Source organism: Balaenoptera borealis, assembly GCF_965194805.1.
Source record: "Balaenoptera borealis genome assembly, chromosome: 2".
In the NCBI taxonomy this organism is placed as follows: Eukaryota; Metazoa; Chordata; class Mammalia; order Artiodactyla; family Balaenopteridae; genus Balaenoptera; species Balaenoptera borealis.
In genome coordinates, this window is record NC_138867.1 from 10,335,690 (window position 1) to 10,358,938 (window position 23,249).

At 43.8% G+C, this 23,249-nt stretch overlaps 1 protein-coding gene across 1 annotated transcript in view; it reads right to left on the reverse strand.

Moving 5' to 3' along the window:
• CTNND2 (catenin delta 2) overlaps positions 1-23,249 on the reverse strand; it is a 942,908-nt gene that overhangs the window by 400,008 nt on the left and 519,651 nt on the right. Inside the window, 3 exon segments of the mRNA XM_082382599.1 lie at positions 8,577-9,022; positions 9,024-9,151; positions 22,265-22,437. Of these exon segments, the coding sequence (XP_082238725.1) occupies positions 8,577-9,022; positions 9,024-9,151; positions 22,265-22,437 (747 nt within the window).

Consider the following 23,249-nt stretch of genomic DNA (forward strand, 5'->3'; position numbering starts at 1 on the left):
CTCCTTAGAGCCAAGCTCAGGAGAGCAGACCTCAGACCACGTGTGGCTCTGACCTCATGTACATCCCCGGTGCCTGCCCTAAGCTCCACCTTAAACCTGCATGGACTCAGGGCACCACTGGACACTTACCCATAACCGACATGCAGGTCCCTCCCCAGCTACACCTCGTCCTCCTACGTGACTGACCCTGTCCGGGTGCACTTCGTTAAACTCCCTCAAATGCTGCCTTCTTCAAGATCCCGTTCCTGATCCTCCTACCTGGATGTGCCTCATCCCTCCACGGATGCCCCCAGCCTTTGGTCCTCTCTCACGGCTCTTGGTATCACAAGCTACTTCTGAACTGACGGCACTCCTACCCGCTTCCAGTCAAGGGAGACCCCCGGAGTCATGACTTTCATTGTATGTATATGTGAATGCCCAGTAGAGCCGGGCTGATATCATGATTCTCCACAGTAACGATAGTTATTTATTGGGCCCTTTTAACGTGCAGACATGCTAATAAACAACTGATAGGCATGATCTCAATCTCATATGATCTTTGTAATGACTCTGTATAATTGCTGCAGTATTGTTATCCCCACAATAGGATATGCAAACAATCTCAGAGAGGCCCCATTTTGTTCCCCAAACAGGCTAAGCATGATTTCACCTCAGGACCCTTGCACTGGCTATTCCCTCTGCCTGGTACATCCTTCCCCAGGTCCATCCGCAATGGCTCCCGGCTTCAGGTGTTTGCTCAGTGGACACCTTATCGTGGAGAGCTTGGCCACCCTGCCCTAGAACATCTCTAATTCTCTCAGTCTTTCTCCACTTGGCTCTTCTCACCGTCTAATATCCTATCAGCATCAGACCATTACCTCTAAGAGGAAGGGGCTTTGGCCTCTGTTGTTCACAGGTGTGTGTCCAGCACCTAGAAGAGCGGCTGGCACAAAACAGGTGCTCAGTAAAGACTTGTTGAACCAAACCCAACTACCCAAGGTCACGGAGCTGGTAACGGAACCAAGATATGCACCCATGTCTGTCTAGCCCCTCAATCCATGCTGTTAATCACTGCGTCCTGTATTTGTGCAACTCAACAGAATGCAATGATTTCTTCTATAATTGCAAGTAAATTCACTACTCTTACGCATGCTTCTACTTGCTCTGTCCATCAATATTAAAATGCCTCAGACTCCTTTGGAATTTCCCCAACATTCCATTCCTGACTGTCAACATTCATGTGTTGAGTCCCATCTTTCCACCCCCCAGGGATTTCTCTTCATCGTCCTTCTGGTCAGTATACATTGCTTCCCTGGGTACCATGTTTTCCTCTTGTTTTATGCCCTTATTTAGCTAGAATACATCCTCCAATTGTGGTAACTTTCTAGGAAAGGGTGCCTAAGAGATAGACTTCATGAGTACTTGCAAGTCTGAAAATATCTGATATTCTTTTTATAGATGATGGATAATTTGGCCGTGTACAGATTTTAGGTTGAAACTTATTTCCCCTCAGAACTTTGAGAGCATCACCTGAGTGTTCTTTTTTCCTCCCGTATCACTACTGCAAGTCAGGTGGCATCTGTTTTATTCCTCTCCCTAGGTTTCAGGGTCTATTTTACGTCGGTGCTGTGAAATTTCATGATGTAGAAGACAAAATATTTTCTATTCCAAGCGTAGGGTATTTCCTATGAAGACACAGGCCCCCCAGCTCTGAGGAATTGTTCTGCATTACTTCATCGATAATTTGCTTCTCTCCATTTTCTTTCTGGGGCTGTAGTAATATGTCCGATCTCCCAGATTTGTCCTTTATGGCTCTTGCTGCATTATTCTCATTTTCTGTCTCTTTCCCTTTATGTTCTCCCTTCTCAGTGATTTCCTTGACTATTTCCCACTCATTCTATCAAATTTTTAATATGGGTAGTTATATTTTTTACAGCCTAAAGAGATTTTCTTGTTCTTTGATCCTTTCACATATCAACCCAGTTCTTACTTAATAAATACAAGATCTTCTTAAATCTCAGTACTGAATCTAAAGTTTTGTCTTGTTTCTTTTAATCTCCCCCTTTTCTGTAAATCATCTGTTTCTTCTGAGAGGCAGTTCATTTTTCTGTTTTTTTTTTTCAATGCCACTAATTCACCCAAATTCCTCAGTAATCCTTGCTGATTTCTCATATTTGAGAAGGAGAAACCCAGAGGCAGCGTCTTCTGCTACGACATCAACAGAAATGTTTTCCACTGTGCGTCCCTGTATTAGAATTTATGACGAGGAGGGTGGGCATATGGGCTGGCAGCCTTCCTGCAGAATGAGAATGTGGGCGGCAGCTCTCAGCCCCCTGCCAGCCCATCACCCCACAAGCCTGTAGGCAATGAACTTTATCTAGGCCACTAACAGCCATAACTGAATTCTCACTTCCTCAGGCAGTTTGTTCAGTTTTTTTTAAGCGATCACACCTGGTCTTCTCCCTGCAGTAAACGCTGGCCACAGGGTCGCCATCTCGGTAGGAGGGAGGGGCTGTGATGGGAGGAGGGAGCCACTGTCTCAAGCTCTGGCTTCCAGTGAATCCCTCCACCTTAAGCCTCACTTCTCTTCAGCCCCCCAGCCGAACTCTGAAGGTTGAACCTGGCCAAACACTCACGCGAGACAGCCACGCTGACATAGCAGATTCTTGGGAGAACCGTCTACATTTTCATTGCTTATCACTCCTATCTACTCTGCTTTCTAAAAAATTTTTCAATGGCTTGCTTGTTGGCGACACCCACCCGCTGGCCTCTGTGTTCTTGTCTCTTTTGTGACTGCATTCCCCGTTGTAATTCTGTACTCTATTTTTCAGAGGGTCTGAGACTGGGGGAGGCAAATGAGCTGAGAGAGTCATGTTAGCTTAACTGTTGTCCAAGACACGCTGTCATTTTTTAAATTTACATGTTCCCCGTTAAATTAAAGCATGATCAAAATCATGTAAGTATCAATAACATTGGAAAGGCTAGCACAGAAGTCTACATAAAGATGCCACTCTCTTACAACAGAACAAAAGAGACCTGTTTACCCCATTTTAACTAGCAAGGTCGCCATGTGGTAGGGAGAGAAGGGAAGATATATTAATTTCTGTGAATCAACAAAAAAGAAAGGCATCAGGAAAGCCTTTGGGGTCCCTAGCATCCCAAACATTTCCAGATCCAGCTATTAACTAACTCACAGAAACGGGATATTAAAACGACACTCTGCCTGCTGCTGTCTGACCTGGACGGACAGCAATTGGACAGCAATCAGATACCATGTAAGTTGCAATCAGATGCTGCGCAGAGTGACTTTAAAAGGAATGTCTGGGAGTCCCGGGCCTCCAGGCACACGGAGGCTGTTAGACAGGGGTCAGCAAGTACAGAGGAGGTTTGCTGAAGAGATTTTAGTACCTGCTGTCTCTGGAGAGAGAGCCTGGAGAGAGCGGGCTTCCACTCAGACGTGGGTTCCCTGCTGTGAAATGGGATCCCAGAGTCGTAGAGGGTAAATGGCTGGCTGAATAATCACTTTGTTGGTGGAAGCTGGAGACAGTCAATGAGTGGGAATCAGCCCATACTCCCCAAGTGCATTGGGGTGCAGGATGGCTGAGTGCACAGTGCAGGAGAGAGATCTATTTTACTTTCTGAGCCAGAAGGAGATGCCTGGGCAAGGCTGGGGCTCTGAGAGCATGAGCTTCTGAGGAGGGGGAAGGGGCTGAGGGGCGTGGCCAGCGGGGAAAGCACTGGAGCTTCTGCAGTTGGGGAAGGGTCCCCAGGGAGGTCCAGTTCCAAAGAAACCCTGGAAGTTCTGGTTGACAGCCAGCTGTAACCACCTTGGAAAGAAGATGAAAGTGTTGACTGATATCACAGGCTGATCACATTCTAATTAGTAAATCTAAACTGGGATTTTTTATTTTCTTTTTTTACTTGAGCGTGAGCCAGAAGGTTCACAAGAGTTGTTCAAGCATTTGTCCACAGGCAGGGAGAGATCGCCTTCAGGAAATGCAATTTAAAGGGGCTGAAGCAGCCAGGTATCACATTGCATTCCGACCACATCCCAAGTGCTGTGGGATAAACAAACTCGCTCATCACCTGAGGAGACTTCAGGTTTCCTCTGAGAACATGACAGTGCAGATTGCAAAGCTTTTATCCAGGATTAGGCTTTTTTTTTTTTTCTTTTTCTTTCTTATAACAGGTGCACCTGAAAGTATTAACAAATCAGGGAATGAATCAGATCTCCAAATATGTGGAATGTGGGGTTTATAGTGTGTGATCCCCTCTAAACAGTGCGTTTGATGTCCCTTTGGCAGGGTTACAAGACAGACACGCCTGGACCAAATTCCTCTCCATATTAGGTCAGTTTTGATTACAATCGTTGGCTAAGAATCTTCATTTAATCCATTTCATTTTTACCTAAAAATAAGCTTCTGATGTTTGACTTAACTTTAATGCATATTTACAACTCAGATTTCTATTTTTAACAGGATTAATTTTGCTCTAAACCGGAAAATGAAAGGATGATGTTATCTGCTTTACGAAATTGAACAAAAATTGGTACTGCTGGTCATATTCAACAGGATGTTGACACATTTGAGATATTTTGGTTTCTTAAAAATCACTGGTCATTTAAATAAGTTGAAAACTTATACTGTATTTCTACATCTTTGCTGTTTTTCTTCAATAACACAAAATACACTACCTCTATCCATGTATCATGTGTATTGAAGAGTATAGAGATGCTGGATTCAAAGTGATCTAGGTTCAAATCGCATCCCTGTCATTTCCAGCCAAAGTATCAATAACTTTGGGCAAGGGACTTATCATTGATAATAAGCCTCAGTTTTCAAATCTGCAGAATGGGGGTAAGAATCACACCTACCTCGTTAAGTTTTTGTTTGAAACTACATGAGACATGCTATTCTCTTGGCTTCTAAGAAATGACACTGACCTACACTTCTTGGCTTATCTTTCTTTTGTTTGGGTTCCTGCTCAGCTCCTAGACCTCTACATTTGTGGGAGGCATCTGGGCTCAGTCCTTGGACCTCTTCTCTCTAAACTTACTTCCTATGTAGTATCTTCTAAGACTCATGGTTTCAAATACCATCTACTTGCTGATGACTCCCTAATTTTTATCTCCAGCCTGGGCTTCTCCCCTGAACTCCAACTTGTGTATCCAACTGTCTACTTCACATGTGCCTTTTGATAGATATCACATGTCCAAATCCATGATCTTAATATATACCAGCACTGCCCCCAAACCAACCAGATCCCTCTGTATCCTGCCCCATCTCAGTCAATGGTGACTCCATTCTACTGGTTGTTGAGTCGGTGGCATCCTTGAGTCCTCTTTCTCTTACTGTCATCACCTAGTCCATGAGACAATTCGGTCAGCTCTACCATATATACATATCCAGGATTACACTACTTTTCATAACCTCCAGTGCTACCATGCTGGCCCAAGCCATCACTGTCTCTTGCTTACATTACTGTAATTACCTCCCAACACGTATTCTTGCTCTTGCCCTTGATCCCCTACAGTGTATTCTGTTACAGACTAAGCCACATTGTGTCACTCCTCTGCTCAAACCCTCAGCAGCTCCCAGGGAGGGTACAGCCAGCACCCTGAAATCTTCATCAAGACTGACGATATGAGGCCTTCCAGCCCCACTTTGCTAGTCACTTTGCTGACCCTGTGTCACTTCTTTGCCCTCTTTCTCTCTGATGCACCCTCACTGGTCTTCTTGCTCTTCTGCAATCACATCAGACACACCTCCATTTACCAGCCTTTGAACCTGCTGTCCCTCCTGCTCAGAACACCATTCCGCTGGATATTAATATGGCCAGCACCCTCACTGCCTTCATAATTGACTCAAAAGTTACCTTCTAAGTGGAGCTTTCCCTGGCCACTCTGCTAAAAATTCCTGTGACTTTTCTGTCTTCTCCAGCTGAAATGAGGCCAGGGATTTTGGTTGATATTGATCAATTCTGTATTCCTAGGGTCTAAATCAGTGCCACTACCTAAGAGGTGCTTAATAAATAATTAAAGGAATGAATGCATCCAACAGTGAAAGTCACCGTCTATCCTGTATTCACACTTCCTAGCTATCAGTGACAAATCTCCAAAATCACAATCCTGAAAACGCAAAAGCTATTTTTCAGTCTTGACTTGGTGCTTTCAGTTAGCAAACCAGGTGGCTCAAAACTTTACGATGCCTGGAATGGTACCAAGCATACAGATTTAGGTATGGAGGCCAAAAGCTCCAGGATTCCTGATCTCTCACAAAGGTTAGAATCGGTCCCCACACCTTTCCTGGGCCATAGTTTGCTAAATTCTAAATAGAGCCAACGATCTTATGCAACCCAAGTATTTATGCAGAGTTATAGAATAATTTGGAACTCAAAAACCCGCCAGCAGCGATTTGCATGAAAAAACCTTTAAATGAATATTTAAAAGTATGCATTTGAAACAAAGTAATTCAAACATTAAAAGTGCTCGTTGTAGCTCAAAAATCAAGAATTTTCAATGGCACGATGATTTTTTTTTCCCACCAGGGAGCAAAAATGAAATCGCATCACAGAGAATTTGAGGAATGGATGGAAATGAGGAGGGAAGTGAAGGCACATGGGATTGTGTTGAACAACTGAAGTTCTCTTAATTCTGGCCAAAGCCTTCCTACACACACACACACACACACACACACACACACACACACACACACAACATGCATCATATCCTCAGAAACATTCACTCCAGATATTAGAGTATAAGCGATCTTCACAACACATTTACTTTTAAAGCCTCTTCCTACATTCAGTGACATAAGGAGCTGTCAGGCTCTCTCCCCGCCCCATTCACATCCCCCCGCCACCAGACCCACACTCCCTATTTTTACTAAAGTGATAGAGTGGAACATGCCCAAGTTTAGCATGTATGATCACTGGGAGAAAGAGCTGCAAGCTAAGACTACTGGTTTCTTTCCCCAGGTCTGTGCAGGGAACGAAATGGCCTTTAGCAAGTCACCTGGGCCTCTCTGGGGCTGAGCTGCCTCTTCTCTCTGGTGGCTGGGAAGGGGGTCCTGGGGCTTGAGTCTCCCACAAGCTCCCCCAGGTTCCCACTCCTTGCCACGATCTAGTAACTTATTTTACAAACTTCTAAAACAAAGTTTCCAAACTTATATAAAAGAAGATTCCATACAGGTCCCTAGCCCTGTCTTCCAACTAGATTGCCACTCCTGAGTCCCTACATAATAGGTATTTGGATACTGGCACTAGGTTGGCATCAGTGAGTGTCACTTCCCAAATTCTGTTATAGAGAGAGAAGGAGTGAGTGAGAGAATAAGCATTCTTAGCAGATTTGGGGGGCAGCGGAATTGCAGCCTGTGTCCTGCTACGCCGGGCCAGTCCACACCAGCAATTACTGTGTTGAATTAAAAAGGCCCTTGGACATGCCTCTCGCATGTTTCCAAGTTCCTTTTTTTTAATCTTATTTAACTTCACAGTCATCCATTTATGTCAAGAAGGGAAGCATATGAGTGCAGCATTTTACTGGAGTGACACAATTACCAAATACTTTCATAACAGGAAAAAAAAAAAAAAGACAATAAATCCGGGTTAGTTGTCAGGTGTTTGAGGAGACAAAACTTTAGTCGTTCAATCACAGTGTCTCGTTTAAGCTGAACATATGGTGCTACCAGCAGACAATCACCAGCTCAGCCTGGTCTTTGATAGGCATAACGAACACAGAAATGTCACCTCCTCTGAACTGTCAGAGAAAAGCAGGCTTCATCCCAAAACCCCAGTCCAGCCCAGCTCCTCCGTCCCTTTAATAAGCAGGCAACAAACTCAAGGGACTTCATCACGGGTTACTTTTTCCCCATTGCTGGAAACTACGTAATTTCAATGACAGGTATGGGAGCGTCCTTTCCTTTTCCCAGTGACTAAACTTAGACAAAATATAATAAATTCGAGCCATCACAAAGTAGTAAAAATTCAAGGCAATTAATCATGGGTTACTTTTTCACTACTATCGAAATCTCTGTAAGGTGAATGTCTGCTTTGGGAAAACTCCTTACTTTTTTCTACAACTGAATGTAGATAACTACCTGGGTGATCACAGAAACAGTGTTATTTTTATTCTCTGCACTCTTTTTCTGGATACGATCAACAGGTCTATGTGATTCTTTATTAAACTTGACTTTAAGGATGGATATCTTCGGCTTCAGATTGGCGGGGGGGTGGGAGGGAGAGAGAGAGGGAGAGGGAGAAGGGGAGAAGGAGACAGAGGGAGAGGGAGAGAGACACAGAGACAGAGAGAGGGAGAGAGACACAGAGACAGAGAGAGGAGAGAGAGAGAGAGAGAGAGGATACTAAGAGTTTGAGAGACTGCATGACTTCCAAACAGAGGCAACCCATAGCTTTGAGTTCAGATGCTACCAAGCCTACCTAGGGACACACACCCTGGCCTTCCCTACCTTCAGCGGATACTGAACACACACCCGCCCACGGACACGCCCAGCCTGAGCCGGCTCCAGCCCGGCCGTCCGCCTGCCTCCTGCCCGGGGCCCCAGCACGCGCCCAGGCGCCCCCGGGGCCGAGCCCGTTACCTGCCAGGCTGCCCGGCCTCTGGAGCGTGGCCGTGGCATACAGCTCCTGCGAGGGCTTGCCGTACGGCTCGGACGCGTGGACCAGACGCTTGGTGGGCGACAGGGTGGCGTACGTGCCGATGGTGGAGCTCAGCTGGTGGATGGGCGAGGAGGAGAGGGTGGACTGCACGGTGGGGGGCGAGGTCACGCGGATCGGGGACAGGCCGGCCGAGGACACGACGATGTTGATGGGCGAGCTGGTGCTGTAGGACTTGGCCAGGCGGCTGGGCGACTGCTTGGGCGAGGAGCCGCGCGGCGCGGCGTAGGAGGCGCCCTCGGGGGCCGAGCCTCCGCGCTGCAGCTTGGTGGGCGAGCCGCCCTGGGGCGCGGCCAGCGGGGAGCCCCCGCGCGGGGGCGCGGGCAGCGTGGAGCTCGAGTAGTAGAGCGCGGCGGCGGCGGCGGCGGCGAGGCGCGTCGGGCAGGTGGAAGGCGCTGCCCAGGCTGGGCGCGAACGGCTCCCGCAGCGGCGGCGGCGGCGGCGGCGGCGGCGGCGCGGGCTCGGGCCCCGCCAGGTGCCCCGCGCGGCTCGTGGTGCCCTGTGCGCGGGAGAGCAGAGAACACGCGCTCTTAGCCAGCGGCAAGCAGAGGGACCCCCCGCGCGCGCCGCCCGGCCCCGGCGACCCCGGGCGGCGCGGGCGCACGGGGGCCCCGGAGAAGCAGAACCGCGCGGGGGGGTGGAGACGCACACGCCCCTCCGGCCGCTCGGGAGCGGCTCCTGCCCGGCCGAAAGAAAACAAACAAACAAACACCGGAGAGCAAAGGGCGGCTGACCAGGGGATGGGGATCCCGTCTGACAAGTGGGACACGTATGCTGCTCACAAATCTCAGAGGTTTCTGGAAGAGCAGAGGCATCGCAACAGTCCCCGAACGCTTTGAAAAGGCCAGCCAGCGGGGCCACCGGGATCTGCTTGCAGGCAATCCCGATCTGTTCGTTTTAACGAGAAATTCAGGCGTCCAGCCTTTTCTCCCCTCCCCCGCCCCCCACTCGCACGGGCATTTCATTGGATACAGTTTCTACCTCTGAAATTGGCCAAGCTGCCTACTTATCTGGAGAACGTAAGAAATAAGCATACTTCGTGGAGTTTATTCTATTGCCATTTTCCCGTTGGTTCTTCTTTGTGGATAAGTTAAAAGGAGGGGAAAATATGAAGTCGGAATAAATATGCTTGGGCTTTCAGGCTTTAAAAGAAAAAGCATTTCCAGAGGAAGCAGAGCAATTGTAAATGAAAAGACTAAAAACGCCTCCCTTTTCTAGATTTTAACGCTGGGCTCCAAATCTTTCAGCATCTCTCTCTCGAGCTCGCTTTTAAGAGCCCCCTGCAGCTGTGTCTTCAAATTGAAAACCAGTTGCCTCTCGTCTATTTTCAAGAACACAAAAGACAACAAGGGCTGGGGTGGAGCTGGAGAGACAGTTGGAGGGGAAAGCACTTTCCTTGAATCTGGTCCAGAGACAAATTTGCATTCGAATGAAAACACTACATTGTCAACCACTTCTGGGCAGGAGCTCTGGGATCTTCCAGGCTTTCCCGGAGGAGCAGAAAAGTTTTTTGAGAGCAGGCTGGTATGAAAAGGGGGTAGGACTGTACACAGAAAAAGAGAAAGTGGGGAGGGCAGGTTCTGAAATTAGGGGTGGGAATTAGGTGGGGAAGAGGACGCGGGTGAGATGGAGGGAAGGGGTAGAGAGACTGAACAGATGCTCTCCATTAAGAGTTTCAATTTTGCCTCTCCACTCGCTTTGGAACGGCAATTGGCAAATAACAGACCAGGCACTTCCATCGCACACACAGCATTCCAAATTTTATCTGGATGTCAGGTTCATGTGAAGATCTGAGGGAGTTAATCGACCAATATCAAAATCCTCTATTAAGAGTCTAGGAAGAGGGTCCATTGAAAGACATTCTGTGGGAAGTGTGTGTGTGTGTGTGTGTGCGCGCGCGCGCGTGTGTATTTATTCATATATGATGTATATATTTCACATATTTGCATACTTGGGTATATATATGTGTGTATTTATATATGATATATATATTTCACATATTTGCATATGTGGGTGTGTATATGTATGTATTTATCAATCCACTGACAAAGTTTCTCTCCTTGACCAAACTCTAGCCAGGCTCCTCTGAACTCCCTTCTCAACATGGCTCTGCACTGTCCAATTTTAGCAAGAATCCTCCACTCTCAGTGTCCGGTCACCCTCCATACCTGTTCCAGTTCCTCATTCTCCACCATCTCCCGGGCAATGTTGCATCACTCTGGCCTGCCTTCAGCAAGAATCCTGTTAGGTCTGTTTAGCCAGAATCTCCCCCCAGCCCTGACATTTCCTCTTAGTGATTTTCCACCCACTGACCCCCAACCTACTCCTTGGCTAAACATTCCTCCTTTTCCTTGTTGTTTTCAAAATTGAGCCCGGTTCTATACTGAGGTCTCTCTTCCCCTAGTGCAATACTTAAATTCTTTTCTGAATCGAAACGGTATTTACCGCTTTAACTACTATCCAGTTCTGGTTTTTCTTTAGCATCACAAAGCAATTATTTTGAGTCCAACAGTAGGAGTGGAAGTAAAACGTAAGCTCCATGATTTTGTTCAGTAATGCGCCTCCAGCAAGGAGAACAAGAAGGATTCATAGCAGAGATACCACGAATGTTTGTGGAATCACTGAAGGAATGGTTAATAAAACTGGTCCCGAGGCTTTGGCATGAGGGTATCCATGGTGGAGAAGCACTGCAGAGCTGGTGCGCTCACCTGGACCCCAGAGATATAGTCTAGTATCATCCAGAGTCATGGGGGTTGGGGGGGAGCTGCTTACATCTAATTGTGCTTCCCTCCCAGTAGAAGTTCTGAGCATGAAATGTATAGCCTGGGCTTCTCAAACCTGGCTGCATGTTATAATTGCCATGGGGAACTTTTGAAAAAAATCTCAGTACCCAGGCTGTATCCACTAGCCATTTAATTCAGGATCTCTGGAGGTGGGACCCAAACATCAGGCTTTGGGGAAGCTCACCAGGTGATTCTAATGTACAATCGAATATAAGAACAAGTCATCCCTAGAGCAGTGGTTTTCCAAGTGTGGTCCCCATTCCATCAGCCAGCATCAGAAGTGGCCTCACCATCACCCCACCTTTACTGAGTGGGAAACTCTGGGGGAGGGGCCCAGGGATCTGTGTTTTATCATGTTCTCAAGGTGGTTATGATGCTTGTTTAAAGTTTGCAAGCCTCTGATCGAGAAGAGATTCTGATTCAGGGCTCTGAAGTGGGCCTGAGGGTCTGCATTGCTAACAATCTCCCGGAAGATGCTGCAAGGTGCAGATAGGGACTGTCTTTCTTCACTTTTCTTTGGAAACTCTCCTGGGGCCTGAGCAACATTCCACTGTGCAGAACCCAGCTGTCAAGTGACAGAAAAGCCTCCAATAGGAATTTCTGGAAATCTTTCCCACAGGAGCATGAGGAGGAGAAAGAACCCCAGAGGGTCTAAGGAGAGTTCCCTGCTTACAACAGAACAAATACTTTTTGGTATGTCTTGGATATATAATATTAATAACCCTCTGTGACATCAAAGATCCTATTCCCTAGTAGCATAGTTTTCATAAAATAAATACTAAAGTACACTAATATAAATTAAAACAACATCATGTAGTATTCTAGTCTTTAAGTATTAGAATAACATGGATCCTAGGGAAACCTTGAATAAATTTTGCAAATAATTTATTTTCCCTTTAATATGTTGGAACTTCCAATTGGAGAAGTGCTAATTCTGCTGAATATTATTTGTAAGGATTCTTAAATGGCCCACAAATCTATAAAAGTTTTGAGAACCGCCAAACTATTTCCAGGTATTTTGACAGGCGATAGCAACCAATTCAAAAACCTTTTAGAATACAGTAGGATCTTGGTGAAATGTTGCCAGTAACTTTTTTACAAGAAAAAAAGAAAAACATAAACAAAATTGTATATGCATTTTAAGATGGGTATTGTCTATGTTGGAAATGTTCTATATCTGTACTGTCCAATATGGTAGCCACTAGACACATGGGCCCTAGACACATGCACTGGATTTTAACACACATTTAATTTGAATTAATTTGAATTTAAACAGTCGAATGTATCTAGTGGCTACCTTCCTGGACTGCACAGTTATGTAAGCCCTTCTGCAGTTTTTAATAAATAATCTGGGGGTATTATACTCCATTCCAATAGTCTACAAAATAATAAGTACCTAAGAATGGTCCTTTGGCTAAACAGAAAAATCTATTTTTAGCATCAGTTGAACAAAGAGTCATCTTTTGGGAGCTTATCTCCATTCTTGTGTTTATGTTTTGTTCCATTATGTAATTTCATTTAGTAACTCTTAGGGATACATTTCAAGACAGCTGCATGATTCATAGGATGGTTTATTATGATCTAGGTCATTGGATTAAAGATAATACAAGCACATTTCAACAGACGTAGAATTTCATCTACTTTACTGTCATGGAAGCTCAATTCTACCTTAAATATATGTTAGAAATATAAATAAAACTGTAAATCCAATGTTAAATTTCCAAAACTTAACTTTTTTTTAAACTAATGACTACTACATCCTACTATTTGGAAATGTGTGTGTACAAGTGATGAGCATTGAAAATTTTTTTACTGATAATGATAAATAAAAGATAAATGATGATATAAGATTTTTTGGAGACATTTGGAGAAGATGGAGCCCCGATACTGTCCTGGCTCACACAGTATGGGCGACTGACCAGGACAATTCCTACTGGGGCTGTCATTCCCAGCTCTTTGAATCAGTCTCAAACCAAAGGACTACTTTAATTGTCCTTCTCACCCCTCCAAAGTGGCAAACCCGTCTATGTGAAATTGACAAGGAAGCAGAACACTGTTAAGTAGATGCTCTGATTAAAGAGTTTCCAGTAGGCAGAGTCTGGTGCACATTATCTTGACATTATTTTGGAGATCTAAAATTGCTATATTTTTGTTGTTACAGAATAATATCTGGCTCACAATTACATTATTTGTTTTGTTTTGTTTTGTTTTTTATTGGGAAGTTCCAACCCCCGAAATATGGCTCTCTTGGACCAGAACATGGCATTAGGCCTGAATACCCAGCATAGTTGTTTCCTGACCTTTTCAGGTTGTATCTTCTGTAAAGAGGGTTAGAGACAGCATAAGGGTGACAAGGGGGAAAAATTCTTCAAACTTGGAAACTTACTTAAGCCTCACTCTCGATTTGGCAGCGCAGAAGACCAAAACAAAAACCCAATGCTTACAGCCAGTTAACCAGGGACATGACAGCCCGAACTCTCTAAGGAATCGTGACTTCAGATCATGAGCTAGCACTGTCACCGAGCAAAAGCACCTTTTATAGAGCAGACCCATGATCTACGAGCAGTCCTTGTGAAGATGCATTTAGACCTGCCAAGCTTCCTGGCATTGTCAGTGAGGCGCCTAACTCTGGGTCAGGAGGAATATCTGCCCAGAAAGCTGGGCACCCGGGCCAGCAACGTCAGGAATGGGAAGCTGGAGCCTGTGTTTTGTGGCCTCCCAGATGGGAGCCTAATGACTTGGGATCAGCAGTCTGCTCCCCCAGCAGCCGTATTCATCACTTTTCATTTTCCCGGCATCGCTCATCTCATGGTTTCTCCCTTTTGTAGGTCACCCTGGTTGTAGGGTCTGAGGTCACTGCCAGGAGTGGTGCCCCTGGGCAAAAACGGTGTCACAGAGGCAGAGCTGGAGAGTACGTTTCAAAGGAAGGCAGAGGCATCAGGGCCAGGGCCACAGAAGAGCCCAAACACAGGAATGGAGAGTGGATTTGGTGGGAAGGAGTCTGGCTGGTGTTTGAAGGAATGCAAATGCAGATAGGAGTAAGTGGCGAGAAAATAATAGCAATGACCAGAGAACATGCTTTCAGTGAGTTAAGAAGCCTGAATAACTTTTGAATACAAACAAAAAAAAGAGGACATGGCTTTAAGATGACATCTTTGAAGAAATCCACTGCTAAACCAGAACGATCTGGTAACATGATTTTGTAATATCAGCTCCGCGCTGCTGATTAAAATGTCTGAGAATGTGTTGAACTTTCTAGGGTAAGTTGGCACAGGGTTCTAGGCTTGCACAGGAAGATGGACAAAGCCATCTACTCTCACAACTTGGAAACAAGAAGAAACCACCAACTCCAAAACGCCGAAGTCTCATTTCGGTATTCTATGAAACGTGCCTGTAATACAATACAATGCAAGTAAAATGAATCTACACCCCCAAAGTAAGTTTTGTGCCCTTGACTCTCTGGGATGAAATCAATTTGCTTGAACACTACTATCATGGCTCCCCAAATCTCAATAACTTCTCTTTTGAAATTGTCCTCAGAAGAAAGGCCACTCTCTAAATAATTCCCAAGATAGAAAATCCTGGTTCTGTGAAAAAGATTTGATTTTGGAAATAGCCAAATAAAATCAAGTGCCTTGTCTAGCAGTTCCTTTGAGGAGTGCTGCTTTGGGTGAAAACTCATATGAAACATAAAATGAAGAGACAGCTTCTGTGTGCAGTTCACACACCATCCCTGAGGTCATCACCACTGGGATGAGGTGAGGAAAGGAAGGCTGGGTTTACCTGGTGGTGAAGTCACACTAACACTGAAAGGTGGTACCCAGAGCAAATTAAACTTAAGTAATTGCAAAATGATGAAGACACTTGAAAAAAATTTCTTCCTCGGATGAGAACATCTCAATTAAATAAGAGCTATAATTTTTGAGATAATAATGGGGACCAGCCTTATTGCCTTCTCTTTGCATGAGGGCCCCCAAATTATGGAGGATCAGGAGGGAGGGATGGAGAGAGAGAGAAAGAGAGAGAGAGAAATATCTTGCAAACCACATCACCCCTGTCACTGCAGGCAGGCAGAAGGAGAAGGGGGTGGTAGTGTATACATTGCCCAGGACCCCTAAGTCACTAGTATAAACAGGGTAGTGCAGACTTTTGCACGCTGGGTACTGGTTTTTCCTTCCCTCTGACATCCCTTTAATAAAAGTATGATTAGGGTCATCATCAATAAATATTCTCAAAAGTATTTCACGTGACCATTTCTATAGTCTACCAAGCGGAAAGAAAATAGAGTAGAAAAAACTAAAACAATGACATGAATGTCATATAAATTTATCTTTAAGAGAGATTTTTTGATGGCAACTCTTTCCAAAAACACATGAGCCTTGGCAAAAATACACTATGTAAAACTTTTACTTCAGCAAGAGGCTCACTTGTATAACTTTAATACCCCCAAACATTTGCTCAGAAGAAATGTTATAGTAAAACACGTACACACCCTCCCCACGATGAGAAATGTTTCAGTTATTGAAACCAGATTAAACGTATTTCTACTGGAAAGAGAAAATGGATAAGATTTTAAAGCAGAGCATTGAGAAAGGATTTCCCATAGGTAATCTTCTGAAACCTATCTTAAAGACAAATAAACTGCCAGTTTCCCACAGATACACCAGACAAAGTATACAAAATGACATGATTTCTCCTCTAAATGCAGCATAATATATACATTCTACACTAAAGACATCTCACCAATTTTGTGTTCTCCAAGTTTTTTAATGACTTTTCTCTTTACAGGTGCTACCAGCAACAACTTCTTTCCTAATTCAACAAACTGGAGTGATGTCACACCAGCTCTCTGTATAACCTTCTGCATTCAATAATCAAGAAGCAGGTGTTTACTGGGGGATTGCTGCCTCCTTTGAGCCCTGTGTGTCTCTGTGTCCATCCCACCACCATCCACAGAGTTCTCCATCCCCTTGACCTTCACATCTACCTGATGTAAAAGTGCACCAATAAGCAATGTTCCAAACTCATCAGCCTCTGGCAGGAGTAAGCAGATGGTGTATTTATAACTATAATATAGCACAAATGCGAACTTTTAAGACCTAAAAGTCAGTGCAACATTAAATAGACAGGCCAGGTCAAAAAGAAATGGCAATTTGCTTCTCGAAAAGCTTACTGCTTTTTTAGTGTATCTGCCACTGTTCAAGCTTTATTTTAGTAAACTATCATATAATTCTTAATTTCCTGCAGTAAGCAGGCATTTCCTAGGATTATGAATGCACACAGGCTCACTTCAGTTCTGCTGGACATGAAAGTGGTTTTAAAATCTTTCGGTTCCTGTACTTCTTTGTACAGGTGTATACTTTCCTATTTCTTGCTTATTTCGTTTCTTTGAGGAAGGAAACACTTGATAAGACTACTTTGTGTTTGGACATGGGGAGAAACCAACATTTTTAGAGGGACTCTTCTGGGCCAGAAGTTTTATGTTCGGCATTTCATATAATGCACAGGAAATTGGACGTGAGTGGAAGCAGGCAAAACCTGGAGAAGACCCAACTTCTGCACCCACCCACAGCCTCTGCAGTACGAGTATCAAGAAGAAGGCTGCGGTTTGAGGAACGTGATGAATATTTGGTGAACCCTGGGCCAGTCACTCAAGATATGGAGATTAATTTTGTATGGTTTCCTCTCTTGCAGCAAGGCCACCTGATAGGAAGAGATAGACTTATGTGCAACTAACTATAGGATATTATATGTGAAATGACAAAATGATGCTTTCAACACAAAGGTCGGGCCACGTTGTGCCTCTGCCCAAAAGTCTCTACCAGCTCCTCTTTCCACTTCCAGTAAAAGTCAAGGTCATCATGATCATCAACTGATGGCCAACTTGGTTTCCCATCTACTTGCAAACTCCTGCTCCCCTCTCTGGCCACCTGGGCCTCCTTGCTGTTCTGTCAACATGCCAGGTCACCTCATCCAGGAGCCTCTGCCTTTGCTGTCCCCCAGACAGCCACACAGCTTCCCTCTCTTCTCCTTCGTGTCTTTGCCCCAAACTTGCGGCAAAGGCCCCATATGCTACACCCCCCAATCCTGGGCTCTGAAGCCTGCTCAACCTGGTCTGCATTCGTTCCTCCCTTATAGAACTCATCACCTTCTAACAAACTATGCCGCTTACTTATTCACTGTGTTGATTTTCTGAATTCCCATTGCTGCTACTAGAATATAAGTTCCTTGAGGACAGGGGTCATCATGTCTGTTCTCTTTACTTCTCCATCCCAAGCACATAAAATAGCTCATGGCATACAGTAAGCACACATAACATCTTGAAGGCATTAAAGAATAGCCCAGAGATACAGAAATGCAACTGGAAAAGCAGCTCTATTTTGACTGGGGCACCTCACAGGAGCCACACAAAGCCCCAGGTTGACTCAGAGGAGGAGGAGAAGGAGGCAGGGGTGGTCTACACACAGCCTGTTTACAGGCTGGGATGGCGAGCTTGCAGGGCGGCTGAGCAGACCGCTGGGGTGGGGCAAAGAATAACTACGAGTCAGCTCACGTCACTTTCTGGAAAGGCCTTGGGGTCTGATGGGAAGGATCCTACGCTCGCTCTCTCCTCCAGCCCAGTCCCGTGAACTCATCTTAGAGTCCGAAGAGAATGACTTTCAAGGATTTTAGTGTTTTATGGCAATTTTGTGACTCACAGCTCTTTCAGACTGACATGGTAGGGCAAGGCAGGCTATGCACCAGGGCCTGGAGTACAGCCTGGTGATGATCACCCAGCAAACATTTATTATGTTGAATAAACGAGCGTTTGTTAAAAATTGAAAGTAGAATCTTTGAACATGATATTCCTTTGAAATTATATTCTGACATGGTTTATGAGTCAGATAGAAAACCATTTGCTTTACTTTAGAATTACACACTTTTTTTAGGCCAAAAAAAAAAAAAAAAAAGGAAGTGTTTTTGTGTTACTTGATTATTGACCTTATTAACCTGGTCTGGCATCTGTGAGCCATTATTTGAACTTTACTGGCCCTCTTGGCACTTTATGACGATAGGATATTCTAAAAATGAATCTAGCCCGGAAGGATTGAGCCATTCAGAATATTGAAAAGAATGTCACAGGGCTGTGCAAAACCGCTGGAAGAGAGGGATTCTTAGGATAATCTGAACAAAGGAGATGTTACGGGAATGGGATGTAGCCTCCCTACTTTCAAGGGTGTAACACTAAATGCTGAGTAAAAATACTGATTTACTAGTTCAGCATTTCTCCGACATGATTTTGAAGTCACAATAAAACACGCCTTTCACACTACAGCATGTTGAAGCTGAAAGTGAATCATGGTACCAGATCCGCCACTTTGCTAAAATAAACAGGATTCAGCTATCCACTGGCAGCCTCCCTCCTGCTAATGAAGTGGATTAGAATAACCCCCTGGTTTGAATATTCAGACTTCAACCACCCACCTGGCAGGTAAATGAGTGTAGGCCAGTAACCTTTGGCTCAAACTGAAGTTATCACCTTGAACATGCACATTTATAGATGCCTTCAAATATAGAGCTTTGATATCTTTACAGCCAAGTTTTCTGATTAAACTTTAAGGCAGACTTTTAACATGAGGCCCAATCTGTCCTTTGAGCTTCCACTGTTTCACTTCCATGGCGACTGGCAGATGACAGAAATAACTCCAGCAACATGGAAGTAGATCAATCACCATATTGTTTGTCCACATGTATAGAGCTCTTAATAGGGTCAAGCTGTAGGTGTATTTAATTGAAACAGTCAACATATAAAAGGAAACCTACGAAACACTCTTTCGAAATGATTAGACTTCAATTCAGTCGAGAATCTGTCCCCATTCTTACTACTGCTGCCTTAAAATGGTACAACTTCTCTAAATGTGTTGAGTTTTAGTTTTTGCATCTTTAAAGTCTAAATGTTAGTACAGCCCCGTTGTGGGGATTAAATAAGAGGATGTATGTAAAACAGATTACTTCCGGGCCTCAATAAATGGTAATGATGAATTTTATAAAATTTTATAAATAAGAAAGCTTTGATTTAACCATTAGTCCTATGTGTGAATTGAACTTATAAGATGTTCACAAATCAAGCTGATAATTAACTGATTTTTTTCTTTTGAAACTGATAGTTCCATTTTCCATGATGCTCAGCTATGGGAAATCTGATTTTTTTTTTTTTTTTTAATTTCACTTAATGTTTTCAACTCAAATTATAGGGGTCTTAGATATTTATGAGAAAAAGCCAAGGATGAGTATTAAATGAGTTCAAGATAAAAATAAAAGAAAGGCAGAACTTTATTGTTTTACTAGCTACATGTCTTAGAAGTTCTAGAAAACTGGTAAAAGCTAAATTCATACCTTTCATAGGTTAATTTGAGTATAAAATATTCCTTATTTCTGAATATTTCTGGCTTCTTGGACCTAGAAGTGTGGACAGATAGAAGGGTAAAAAAAGGGCTGTAATCCACTTGTTTGCTTCCAAAGGATTCAAAATTACTTATATTCCACCGTGATCACTGTATCATTGTCAAAGAGAGTCAATATAGATGGGAAGATGAAAAATAGTTCCTTTCGAGAATGGGATGCTTTTGAGAGAAAAAAAACTATACCTAGAGAAAAAAAATCCTATAGCTTCCATTTCATCTTTTAATAAAACAAAATGAGATTAAAAAATCTAATAACGTTTGCTATGCTAATAACATCACTCAGTATTTCAAACATTATATGCTCTTACATAAGCAAACAATAAGGACTATTTTGTATATATGATAAATGCACGTATATCGAATAATTTTTTCTAATTAATTAAAATAAACTTTTTTTTAGACATTCCCTCCTGTGTCCTAAAACATTTCTGTAAGGGAGGTAGAACAGACCAGTGCTTTGAAAGAGCATGATCCAGGAGCTGGGAAATAGCACAGTTCCAGGGTTAGTCTGTGTGCGTGGACCTGGACTCAATGACTTCGAGGTCCGTCCCTTCCCAAGCACCATACACCTCCAGCTCTCCATCTAAAGTGGGTGCAACCTCTGAACCGGGTCATGCACTAGACCACCACGGGGGGCAGGTCCATCTCAGTGGGATGTTTTATTTACCATCCCCTTTTATCCACATAACCTTGGCATCACAAGAAGGTAAAAGTTACAAAGCCACTGAGGGATCAGGGTTTTACCTGAAAAAGACAATCATGTTTTTAATATTTAGCTGGGACAATCATTTAACTTGAATAGTTGAAATGCACTGAGACTTTTCAGCTTATGCTTCATTTATGTGCATATCACCTATGAAAAGCATCTCATGGTGACCGTACGATGCCATTTTTTTAAAAAATTAGTTTATTTATTTATTTTTGGCTGCACTGGGTCTTCGTTGCTGCGCGCAGGCTTTCTCTAGTGGCGCTGAGCCGGGGCTACTCTTGGTTGCGGTACGCGGGCCTCTCATTGCAGTGGCTTCTCTTGTTGTGGAGCTCGGGCTCTAGGCATGCGGGCTCAGTAGTTGTGGCTCATGGGCTCTGGAGCGCAGGCTCAGTAGTTGTGGCGCATGGGTTTAGCTGCTCTGCGGCATGTGGGATCTTCCCGGACCAGGGTTCGAACCCGTGTCCCCTGCATTGGCAGGCGGACTCTCAACCACTGCGCCACCAGGGAATGCATGATGCCATTCTAACTCGCCCTGCCTCCTCTCTGTCTGCAGACATTTCTTGGGGGCCATGTGATGGCTAGGGGCTAATGATAAAAGATGAAAATGGCCCTGCCCTCAGGTAGCTTTTAGTTTAGTTGGAAAGACATATGGATGCGTAATAACCATAAACTGGTGACAGATATGAGTTTTGTTGTTACAGGAGCCTGGGGTAGGTAGTGGGCCTGGGGAAGGGTTTCTGGCCCAGAGGCACTGCCCAATAAATGCAGAAAGGATGAAATTAAGCTCTTCAGTTTAAGGAGTGCTTTTGGGGTTGTGGGTTCTTCATTCCAGGAATGAATGCACAGAGATTAAAAGGTCTCAGGCCCTTTTATACTGAAAAGAAGTATAAAATAGCTTAAAACAAGATAGGCCTCCAATAGATTAATTCTGGAGGGTTGATTGAATATAGCCTGAACCCGAAAATTATCAAAACTGAAGTATTAAGTGGTACACACACACACACACACACACATATTACAACATTTACATGTTTTTGAAAAAAAATTGAGGTTGGTAGCCACTTTTTACCAAGAGCTTATTTTAACTGCAGCTAATAAATGTGTATATTGAAACTATAAGAACAAGTACGTATCTTAAATAAATAACTAAGGGCACATTTCAAAATCAAACTTGACAAAGTGTAACTATTCCTACCCTAATCACAATTATCTTCAGAACAGTTCTGTATATGTGTTGATGCATTTATACTGTGCTCCTTTATACGATTAACCCCAAAGAATAATTTCGTGCTTTTTTTTTTTAAGGAGAGAAAATGTATTCCAGGTGCCCTTACAAACTCAGAATGTATGTCATATTTATATCACATATCAACACGGAAATAGGAACTAGGCACACATTTGCATATTTACATAGGTAAGTATATATAAAGCAGATAGAACATGAGCAATTCACAGACATTCCTGTAGAAAACATGTTTATAATTCCGAGTTACTCTATAATCATATTGTATTATTCACTTCCTTCACTCACAGCACAGAGGGCGTCTCTCCAAAGTTGTAGAGCACTCGTAAAAAAGGCAGGAGGGGACACCATAGCCATTTGACAGGCCTGCTTCCTGCCTGGCTCCTTGGAGCCAAAGGACCAACACAGCAGAGGGCCCCATCCCCGCACGTACCTGGCTGAAACTCTGGCCTGCACCTCGGGCTTGTGCGCTGCGGGCAGGGAGCTGCGACGGGGCTGTCTCACCCAGGGCCAAGGTCTGGTTGCTATGGTAGCTGGCTGGATACTGGAAGGACCCTTCAGGTTTGGAATTGAGCTGGAGTGCACTCTGGGAGAGCAGGCTGGGCCCTGCATTGAAAGTCATTTAGAGCAGTAAGTGACAGCTTCAGTGAAGCAGAAATGACATGTATTATTTATTGAAGAGTAGCCTAGAATTATCACACGCACATGATTCCAGCCATCTATGCTTTGATTTCTGAGAACTAAAATGACCGTATAATTCGACTCCAGGTCTTAAGTGGGATTTTTTTTTTTTTTTCTTTTGGTGGTTTAAAAGTTCTCCAAAGAGTAGATTTTTTTCAAATGATCTCATCCTGACCTACATAAAGACATTTCTTACAAGACAAATTAGTTAATCAAGCAGTTGTTTTTATATCAGACAATATTGGAAACATTTGAAATAATTGAAAGGTCTACCTTTTGATACATGTTAATTGTGTTAATATAATTATATCTCCTACTTAATTATCAGGATGCTAAAACACTCAAAACCTTCCAATCAGTAACACATTCTATTGTATAAATAGTGATGTAATACCTCAATGCCTGAAGGGTAGACAGTATGTAAAATATTAATAGCTCTCATACAGTGTAGAATTCACCCTGATCTCACATGATCTCTGATGGCTAGTTATCTTTGCCATCCCAGCAGTGCACAGCAGGAGAACAAAGAGGAGATACAGTGTTTAAATCGGTGCCGCTAAAGTGGCTGATACTACAAGTGATGGAGGAAGGAGTTCCTGGCCTCATTATTTAATTATACTTTGTATGAGAAAATGTGGTTTATTTTCTTACTTTCTTTTTAGATGGGATCTTTGCCAAAGTTTGTCCATTTCCTTTGTAAGCAAATTTTCTTTAATCAAATTTCATACTCACTTTGG